Source organism: Elephantulus edwardii, unplaced genomic scaffold, assembly GCF_000299155.1.
Source record: "Elephantulus edwardii isolate Elephantulus edwardi_28Jun2011 unplaced genomic scaffold, EleEdw1.0 scaffold00096, whole genome shotgun sequence".
Lineage (NCBI taxonomy): Eukaryota > Metazoa > Chordata > Mammalia > Macroscelidea > Macroscelididae > Elephantulus > Elephantulus edwardii.
In genome coordinates, this window is record NW_006399846.1 from 4,446,154 (window position 1) to 4,457,527 (window position 11,374).

Sequence of the window (11,374 nt, forward strand, 5' to 3'; positions counted from 1 at the left end):
AGGAAGGCCCTCTATGAGGTGGATTGATTCAGTGACTGGGATAATTGGGATGGGAGTGTCAGAGACAGTGCGATTGGCTCAGGACAGAGCGGAGTTTAGGGCTGTTGTACATAAGGTCGCTATGAGTCGCAGGCGACTGGACGGCACATAACAACAACAACAATTCTCAGTGGAATTTTGCTCTAAGGAGCTAATATACTCTGTGTGTGTGTACATGCATGTGCTTGCATACATACAATTGCAGTTAAACAAAACAGAAAGAGCTTTAACTGATGAAGAGGAACATTTCTTGTGCCTTGAAATTAAAAAGGAAAGCTTAAGAGTCATTGTGATTTCTTTCTCTCTTCAAGTCAAACTGCCTCAACAGGCTGCAAATACCTGTCTGATACTTAAAGATCCCCAGAGGAAAAACCATCCAACTTCCCTAGAACTCACAGCCTTTACTGTTGGGAAGTTCTTCCTTCTGGAAACCCTACATCTCTGGTTCATTTTAGGTTTTTTAACTTGGTTTCCAAGATGATTAACACTCAGTAAAAGTTTACCTGGTGCTAAAGGCTCATCTCAGATCCAACTCATTGTTGACCCTCCAGCTGGTTTTCAGAGACAGATAATCACACAAGAAGAGACTGCCCATTCTTCTCCCATGGAGCGTCTCGTGGATTTAAACTGTGTGCCTCTGGGACTGCAGTACAGCTAGCTTTTTACCAGTAGGCTGCCAGAACTCCTTCTGAATATTCATAATCTATATATTGCATCATTATGGCATTGTAATTAGAGCTTGGTCTCTGGAATCTGAACTATGAGGTCAAATCTCAGTTCTTTATTTTATCACCTGTGTGGTGCTGAACGAGTTCCTTTACCTAAGACTTAGTTAATACACATCTGTGAAAGGGGTAAGAATTTCCCCATAAGATTGTTGTAATGAATAATGCTTAGAATGTTGTTGATGCTATGTACCATCAAGTCAGAACTGACTCGTAACTGATCCTCTGGTGGGTTTCCAAAGGTAGTAAATCACATAGGAGGAGATTGTCCATTTTTTTCCCACAGAGCAGCTGGTAGATTCAAACCAAACTATTATTTTTATCTCCTTGCATTCTCACTACAACCCCATGGGAATCTTTTGGCCACTTGAACAGTTAAGCACCCTACTATTAATAAAAATGTTTGTGATTTGAACGTACCCAAAGGTATTAGAAATCTTTTTTAGTAGTTCATGCCCAAAAAAACCCTGTGGAGCACAGGTCTATTCTATGTGTTTGCCAATGGTTGTAATAGACTTAATGACAACTAGTACTTGGCTGGTATAGTAAGGACCCTGAAGTTGTCCTCAATACTATTGGCATCCATATTTTAAAGAAAATAAAACTTGGGCTCAGAAAAGTTCATTTGTCCACAGTCACAGAGCTTATAAAGTAAGTGAGCTGGGGTTATAAACTCAGTCAGTATATGAGCCACGGCACGCTGTTTCCCACTTTCTCATGTATCCAAGCGGTATCCTAAACCCATCAGCAAAAGACATTGCCATTACAAAGTTTCTGCACCCCAAAGATCCCTTTCTCTAGGCTTAATTACCCAGGGATTTGGCTGATTTTTTTTTCGTCATAGTAAATATTTCCAAATTTCTTACATATCTGGACTCTTCATTCCCTCTGTTTCTACTCATGGAACATTGGAAGGGTAAGTTCAGATTTGCACAGGGTAGATCTGACTCCCAGCTCCACCATTTGCCCTCTATGACTTAGACATACCATGTGAACTGTCTGTGCCTTTTCTCTTTTATATAATTGAGAGAATGACCCATTGTCTTTACGTTTATTAATGTTTGGTAAATAGGCCCTCAATGAATAGCCACTTTCTCTTCTTTAAGGAGTTCTTGTGGCACAGTGCATTCCAGTTGTGCTGCAATCTGAAAGGTCAGATATTTGAAACCTTTAGCTGTTTCAGGGAAGAAAGATGGGCTATCTCCTCTTGTAAATATTTACAACCTCAGGAACCCAATTGAAGGTCTTTAGTTGTAATCAGCTTGATGTCAGTAGTTTTTCTCTTCCTTACAAGAGAAAACTATGTTGTCCTACATTGTTAGCCAAAACTCCCTTCCGGGCTAGTATAGTTGATAAATGGAAACTTTTACCATTACTCCTTGGTCCAGTTTCTCACCATTTGAGCTAAAATCATCCACCAGGATGATCTCCTTCAGCACTTGAGAGGGGGTCCGGTTGATGATACTGGTGATGGCTCGTTGTATAACAGACAGAGCTTCATTCATGAATATGAGAATGACACCGAGGGATGGGAGCTGTGAAGGGTATGTCTTCTGAAGACACCTGAAGGAAGAGGAGGAGGAAGAGAACATTATTTATAACCACGTATTTATTATCTCTAATTAATTAAAATAACAATCTACTTTTCCTTCCCTTATGTACATAAATCAACCTATCAATACCCCAAATTAAATGTGGTAGGAAAATCAGTTGTTTATCACAGATGTTTTTGCTGCTGTGTGTTGTCAAGTTGCAATCAACTCATGACTGAGCCTCCAGTAGGTTTTAAACTGTGTGGAGATTTCCCATCTTTCTCCCTCAGAGCAGCTGGTGGATTTGAACCATCTGTCTTAGGGTTGGGAATTCAGCTTCTTACAATTCGGCCACCAGGGCTCCGTAGCAAGGAAATTTTACATGTCTATCCAAAATCTTCTACTACTGTATAAAAGCTATTTCTTATTTAAACCATAACTTAGCCTTCCTGGAAGTGTCTTCCTTTCTGTCATTGTAGCCATCATTTCCCCACCTTTTTACGTCAGCCATTTGTGGTTAAAACTCTCTGCATCACCACTGCAGTGACAGAACAAATTATCCAGAGAATTCTTCTTGACATACACACTTGGTTTAAATTTTCATAAGCACATATTTTAAATGCTTGCCATATGGTAAGCTTCTTATAACAACTTCATTGAAATATGAATCACAGGCAATAAAACTAGTGTTTACAAGCATGCACGGCAATGACTTCTGTGAAATTCACAGCATTGTCAGATGGATTTTGGCTGAAAGTAGAGAATATCAGAAAGACGTTTACTTGTGCTTTATTGCCCATGCAAAGACATTTTACTGTATGGATCATAAGAAATTATGGCTAACAATGAGAAGAATGGGAATCCCAAAACACCTAACTGTGCTCATGAGAAATCTATACATGGAACAAGAAGCAGTGGTCCAAACAGAAAAGGGAACACCGCATAGTTTAAAATCAGGAAAGGTTTTATCCTTTCCCCATACCTATTAAGTCTGTATGCTGAGAAAGTAATCTGAGCAGATGGATGATATGAAAAAGGATGTGACATCGGAATTGGAGGAAGGCCCACAGCAACCTGTGTCACACAGATGACACAGCCTTGCTTACAGAAAGTGAATAAGACTTGAAGCCCTTGTAACAAAAGATCAATGACTGTAGTCTTCAATATGAGTTATATCTAACATCAAGAAATAGAAAAAAAACCATCCTCACCAGTGGGCAATATAGATGGAGAAAAGATTGAAGTGGTTAAGGAGTTTATTTTACTTGGAGCCACAACCAACACTCATAGTAGCTGCAGTCAAGAAATTTAAAAACTAGCCCGTGGCCCCCAGGGCTTAAGCTGCAGTGCGACAGCATGAGTTCACACCTAACTGGACTCCCAGCCCACTGCAGGTGGCCCTTTTAATCCCGAGGGACACGGAGGCCTGCAGACCAGGCCTCTGCTGGGTTCACATCTTTGGTCTCAACTGGGTCCCAAAGATGATCCCTGGGGAAACGGAAAGTATGCTCCTCGACTAATTGTGTGTCATGTGTGTGCTGCTGACTAGTTGGACTAGCATGCACTGCAACTTAAACCAGTCCTTGGCTGTCATCCAATTAACTTTAGGTGTTATTGCAAGAAAGAGTCATAATTAATGTTGGCCCTTGGTGTTAGGTAGGAAAAAAGTTGAGGATGAGAGAGAAAGAAATTAAAAAACTAGTTGCATTAAGAAAATCTGCTATTAAGGGCCTCTCTAAAGTGCTAAAGTGATGTCAGTTTAAAAATAAAAGGGCACCCTAATCTAAGCTAGGATCTTTTTAATTACTTCCCATGCACCAGAGGTTTGAAAAATGACTAAGGAACATTGAAGAATAATTGATGTCTTTAAATTGTGGTGTTGGAGAAGGGTACTCAGTGTCCCATGGACTGTCAAACAAACAAAACTACCTCAGAGGATGTGCAACCAGAGTACTCATAAAGAACGGTGCTTCATCTCACATTCTTTGGGTGTGTTTTCAGGAGGGGCTGATCCTTGGAAAGAGACATCATTCTGGGAAAGGTGGAGTGTTGGTGGAAGAGAGGAAGACCCTCAATGAGATTGATTAACATGTGGTTACAGTGGAGATTGTGACAGAGGCATAGGATAGCACAAGGCTTAGATTTGTTGTTCATAGGGTCGTTATTGAGTCATAGTGGACTCAAGAGCACCTGACAACATTTATTATATCAGATTCTCTTCATTTTTTCCTGTAAATTCAAGTTACCACTTAGTTTAATTTTTGTACACCATACACCAGTACAGTTGTATCCCCACTCACCTCATCTGTGTAAATACAATATACCTCTGTATGCTACAAACTCAATTATAAAAATACATGTTTTATACTTCTATAAAAAATATTTTATAAAGTTATTGTCCATTTTCTTCAGAGAAGAAAGGAGAATCATAAGGACAAAACTAGGAAAAAAGAGAAGGTGAATTATGGCTCAAATAATAGAAGCTTGCATTGTTCTTAGTTAGATTTAGCAGATATTACGGAACTTTCCCCCACTTGCTGACTGTCCTTAAGGCGAAGTGCAGAAACATGAAACATTGTGGTTTTTATTATTTTCTCCAGTCAAATGTTTGTTAAACTAGGAAGAGGAACATCATGTACCATATTTTGACATTCTAAAAGCCTCAGTTCACACTTTTTAAAAAGTGTACATTAATCACAAACATTTAAAAAAAATAAGCTTTTGGCCTCTGAAAAACCAATTATCTGTCTCACTGTTTCTTGCTTTCCCACGTGAATGCACTTCCTCTAAGCAGTCTGAGCTTCCACGCTTACCCCAAAGTTATCCCTTGGCCACCAGTTCAGCACAGCTTCTCCTGCATGCTGAACATGTGCAGCCATCTCAGGTGAAATCATGGAGACGTCCGGGGAATTTTAGGCAAAGGCTTTAATATACATGCATTCAAAGACGCACAAGAAGAGCAGGAATCTCTTCTCCGAGAATTCAGTTGTAACGTCAAGAGATAAGGCTGGACAGACAAGTAGCCCAGTGTTTGGATTTTGCTCTCTAGGTACTGAAATGCCAGCTGCTATTATTACTCATGCACCCAATGTTGTTGGTTTTCATTACTTGGGCAACAGATTATTCACTAAGCAAGGAAGTAGAGGAGACTTAGATAAATTCAAGTTTAGCCCTGTTAAGTCTGAAATATCTCTGAATCACACCAGACAATTACCAAAGCAAGTCACTGCATGAACAGCCTGGGGCCTCAGAGGAACAATCTGGAAGTAAGTGGAAAATCATCATCAGGCAAGTGGTAGCTGAACTCATAAGAATGGGTAAAATCACCCTGGCTGCATTTAGAAAGGAAGCTTGGACTAACGTCTTCTTCTTGTTGTTGTTATTTTTGTTGTGTGCCGTCAAGACATCTGCAACTCATAGTAACCATATGTATGTACAACAGCCCTATCCTGCTCTATCCTGTGCCAATCTTATTGTCTCTGACACACCTAACCCTGTTACCCTAGTGACTGAATCAATTCACCTCATCGAGGGTCTTCCTCCCCTGCGCTGTCCCTCCACCCTCCCAAGCATGATGTCCCTTTCCAAGGACTGATCCCACCTTGCAACATGTCCAAAGTATGTCAGAAAAAGCTTCAGAATCCTTGACTCCAAGGAGCAACTTGGCTTCACCATCACCAGGACAAAATTGTTTTTTCTCCTAGCAGTCCAGGGTAGTTTCAATATCTTCTCCAGCACCACAGCTCAAAGGCATCAACTCTCCTTCTATCATCCCTAGTCATTGTCCAGCTCTCTGATGCATAGCAAGTAATTGCAAAGATCATGGCCTGTATCAGGCGCACCTTAGTCTCCGTTGCTCTCCAGTACTTTGGAGAGGTCTCTGACAGTAGATTTTCTCAATGCAATTTGTCTTCTAATTTCCTGGCTGCTGATTCTTAGGATTACTATTATTTAAAGCAAAGGCAGAGAAGCCTGATAGAGACTCCCTTTTCAATATTTTAAAGCTCATTTGCAGTTCTTAATGCCTTACAGAGATACTATACAATAATTAAGAACTTAATTGAGGTGGGTGATTTTAATCTGTGGCCCTCAGGCCTGGTTTTAATTGTTTTTGGTCAAACATTCTTCCAGTTGCTATAGCACTGGTCTATGCATTGCTGTAGAGAGGTAACTTGTGGTTGCTGTGATGCTAAACACTGGGACACTGATGTGTCAAATGCGATAAAGGTTACCCATGGTGGACAGTGTTTGGTGGAGCTCGTCGATTAAAACAAGCCTGGAAGCAGGAGTGGCATCCACGTCCAAAATAGCTTGCCTCCAGAAACTCTATAAACCTGGAGAAATGATGAAAGTTATACAAGTGTTCAGGTCTTTCGTTGAGAGGGTGGCGATGAGTCATCTACAACTCAACGGCACTTAACAATAACAATTGAGAAGTATTGTTGTAACGTGCTGTTGCGTCGAGTATGACTCATAGTGAACCTCTGAATGACAGCCTTGAACTCTGTCCTATCCCATGTCATCCTCACCATCTCTGGCATACTTGAGCCCACTGCTGCAGTCACTGCATCAATCCATCTCGTTGGCAGTCTTCTTCTCTTTTGTTGACCCTTCACCTTTCCAAGCATGATATCCCTTCCCAAGGAATAGCCTCTCCTAGCAACATGTTCAAAGTATGAAAGATGAAGCTTTGCCATCCCTGCCTCCAAGGGCCACTCTGGCTGTACCTTTTCCAAGATATACCTGTTTATTCTTTAGCCGTCCATGGGATGTTCAGTGCTCTTCTCCAACAGCACAACTCAAAGGCATCAATTATTCTTCTGTCATCCCTATTCATTGTCCAGCTCACAGAGTAGGTAATTATTTGAAGCGAAAACCGGATTAAAACTCTGCTCAACTTTTCTGCCCTCTAATCCACATATTCAAATCAGTTGTCTTCAGATCTTATTTCCTCCACCTTTTTGCCCATATATCTATCCTTCTTAATATTTTCTTGGCTGCATTCTAAATGTTTTCATAATGCTCCTCTTTTCCACACCTTTTCATTCTTTTCCCATCATATATCAAGGGAGGCAGGAAAGGTGGCTTGTGTAGTTAAAAAAAAAATAGCAATCTTCTCTCTCTTCTCCTTGCTTTTCTGGCATCTAACTCAGAATACATAGACCACTATTCAATGGAATTTTCTGTGATAATGGAAATGCTATATATTTGTTTTGTCCAGTATGAGAGCCACTAGACATATGTGGCCACTGAGTACTTAGAGTGCAGCTAATGTAACTAAATGACAAATGTACTTCTATTTTAATTAACTTAATTGGGTAATTGTTGTTATGTTGACTCTGACTCACAGCGACCCTATGAACAACAGATAGGAACCTTATCCTACTCTGTACCATCCTCATGATCCCAGACACGCTGGATCCCATTGTTAGAGTCACTGTATCAATGCATATTAGGCTACTACCATATTTGACAAGGCCACAGACAATACTAAGTAAATATTTGATGGTTAGATGACAGGTGGAGGAAATAACCTTTAGCCGCTCTTTGCATTATAACACCACAGAGCCCTTCCCCAACAATGAGACAGAGGACAGAGGGAGGAGTGAAAAAGTAAATAGAGTCTAGGAGTTAGAACTAGAAAAACATGTAGTATGCAACTCACAGTTTTGTGCGATATCAGTGTTGTGTAGAAAAAGTAAACTGATTTGTACACACGTACAACCAAGCTTTGATCAATTATAAAACACCCTGTTATATTGACATCTTCTAGGGCATGCTAGCAGCAGAACGGGGCTCATGGTAAAACAACTTGTACACTCACAGAAAATCTGACACTTAAAAGAGTCCCACATTTGGTTTACTGATCTGTTGTTTCCATCTTTAAATTCTTAGTTATTTTGAAGGTATTTTCCTTTTCCATTGAGCCTTGCAAATAGTATAGTTAGGGAGTTAGGCCTGCCAGATCATACTTGTTAACTTTTTCTTTGGTTTTTTCATGTCTACCCAAATTCTGTAGTCTAGCTGGGTGAGTCTTTAAACCCACACAACACTTTCCTGAGCAGCCTTCTCTGATCTTCAAAAGGTAGTTGCTTTGTTCTGTAGAGTTGGAACTGACTCATAGCTGACCCTCCAGGAAGTTTTCAGAGGCAGTAAATTACACAGAGGTAGACTGCCCCTCTTTCTCTTGTGGAACAACTGGTAGATTTGAACCATGTACCTTTGCATTAGCAGTGAAATTTCTTACCGCTAAGAACTCCCTAAAGGTAGAGATGACATGAAAACATTAGAACTGGTCAGGTTTCCATCTTTCCTGATACTGGACAGCTATCCAGAAAACTGGGAGAAATAAATGACTATAATTGCTACAACATCTCACTTAGCAGAAAGCTGCACTAAACAATAATTAATTTCTATTCTAAATGCAGGATTCTACATAGTAGCTCTTATTCAGAGTATGTCTTTCATAAAGAAATTCAATGGAATGATATTTCATAAAGAATGTCAACAGAATGTTCTGTGTATAGTACTTAAAAGGTAGCAGGGTTTTTTTTGTTTTTTATTTATTTATTTTTCATTTCAATGAACATCTACAGATATTTTGGAATTCCAAAAGGTAGCAGTTTTTAGAATACATTAGCTGGGAAATCTCCACATGTCTGATCCACATGCTTTTTCTTTTTTTTTAAATTGGGAGCAGGAAAAAAGAGTCTTCACTTGGATCATAAGTATTGATGGGACTTGAATATTTTTTTTCATGTATTTAGATTTAGATTCTTGATTCAAACATATGTTCTACTCGTTGCACTCCTCTCTGAACCCCAATCTATGAGCTAACTCATTGAAAGTTACTTCTGAATGCACCCAAACTAATAAATACGAGACCGTTTTAACTATAGCTTAATGATAATAATAGCACATTACATTCACTTATGGAGAGATAAATTATGCTTTGGATCCAGAAGAAATTAGCCACATCTTATTTGCCTCCTAGGACTGCTCAGGAAGTTGAAAGCAAATATTATAATGAACTTTGCAAAGATCTGGAGTTGGAAAATCAAAAGGGCCAAATTCGCTTGGCATTTCTTAAGCTGAAGGAACTGAAAAACAAATTTAAGCCTCAAGTTGCAATACTTAAGAATGAAATGGGCAGAACATTGGATGAACTAGGAAGCATTAAAGGAAGATGGAAAGAGTCACTGTACCAAAAAGAACTGGCTAACACAGAAGAATCTCATGAAACAATATGTGACAATGGTGACGAAAGAAGAAGTTCAAGCTATTGGAATATCAATCGACATATTTCAACAAACAGATGCTGCCCTGGACATGCTCACCAAGTTGTGCCAGGAAATCTGGAGGACAACCACCTGGCCAACTGACTGAGAAAAGTGTGGAAACTATTGAACAATATCACTAATATCACACACAAGCAAAATCCTGCTGAGGATTATAAAAACAATGATTGGACAATATATCAACAGAGAACTACCAGAAATACAACCTGAGTTTAAAAGAGACTGTGGCACTAGAGACCTTATTGCTGACATCAGATGGATTTTGCCCAAAAGCATAGAGTACCAAAGGAATCTGTCTATCTGTGTTTCATTGACTATGCAAAAGCATTTGACTGTGTGGATCATAACAAATTGTGGCTGACGTTGAGCAGAATGAGAATCTCAGAACACTTGATTGTGCTCATACAAAACTTATACTTGGACCACGATTCAGTCCTCAAAACAGAGCAAGGAAACACTGCATGGTTCAAAATTAAGAAAGAAGTGTGTCAGGCATGTGTCCTGTCTCCATACTTTTTCAATCTACATGAAGAATGAACAGATCATGCAAGAGGCTGGACTTTATGAGGAAGAATATGGGAACAGGATTGGAGAAAAACTCATCAACAACTTGCATTATGCAGATGACACAACCTTGCTTGCTGAAATTGAGGAGGACCAGAGGCACTTACTGCAGAAAGTCAAGGACTGTAGTCTTCAATATCAACTGAAGCTCAACATCAAGAAGACAAAGATCTCAATACTGGGCCAACTGGCAGAACCATGAGAGATAGAAAAGAGACTGAGATTGTTAACAGTTTGAAATTCCTCAATGCCAGAGTCAACGCTCTTGGCACCAGCAGTCAGGAAATCAAAAGATGAATTGCATTTGGGAAGTCTACTGTCAGGACCTCTCCAAAGTACTAAAGAGTAATGATGTCAGTCTAAGGTGTGCCTTATCCAGGCAATAGTCATTGCAATTACTTGCTTTGCATCAAAGAGCTGGATAATGATTAAGGATTACAGAAGAAGAGTCAATGCCTTTGAATTGTGGTGCTGGAGAAGAGTCTTAAACATACCATGGGCAGTGAAGAGATCAAATAAATCTGTATTGGAGAGGATGAAACCAAATGTCTCTTTGGAGGCAAGGCTTTTGAAGCTCTATCACACATACTTTGGGCATGTGGCCAAGGGGACCAATTCTTGGAACCTTCTCCTTCATGCTAAGAAGGGTAGAGGAATAGCACAGACAGGGAAGATCCCAGATGAGATGGATTGACATAGTAACTGGAGTTATGGGGTAGGTGTGTTGGAGTCAGTGAGACTGGCTTAGGACAGGGCAGGCTTCAGAGCTGCTGAACATAGGGTCATTATGAGTCTCAGCCAACTAGATGGCACATAACAACAACAACAACATGCTGAAGCAGAATTTAGAGGGAAACATAACTAAAAATGCTTTTATTAAAAGGGAAAAATCACTAATCAATAAACCAGTTGCTCCATCTCAAGAAAGTACAAACAGAAGAGAAAATCAAACCAAAGTAAGCAGAGAATAATAAAGATTGGAGCTAAAACACAGAATATAGAAACTAATAAAGCAATGTTGTTGTTGTTGTGTGCCAACGAGTCGCTTGTGACTCATAACGATCCTATGTACAAGAGCTCTATACACTTCTATCCTGTGCCGACCTAGCCATCTCAAACGCACTTATTCCCACCTCTCCAGTCCAGTCACAGAATCGATCTATCTCATCAAAGGTCTTCCTCTCCTTCGCTGCCCCTCCACTCTGCCAAACATGAT

General features: G+C 39.9%; 1 protein-coding gene across 1 annotated transcript in view; it reads right to left on the minus strand.

Annotated features, from left to right (window-relative positions):
• Positions 1 to 11,374, minus strand: part of GALNT8 (UDP-N-acetyl-alpha-D-galactosamine:polypeptide N-acetylgalactosaminyltransferase 8 (GalNAc-T8)) — a 69,899-nt gene that overhangs the window by 39,540 nt on the left and 18,985 nt on the right. The window contains exon 3 of the mRNA XM_006891364.1: positions 2,161 to 2,327. Within this exon, the coding sequence (XP_006891426.1) occupies positions 2,161 to 2,327 (167 nt within the window). The remainder of the gene's footprint in view (positions 1 to 2,160; positions 2,328 to 11,374) is intronic.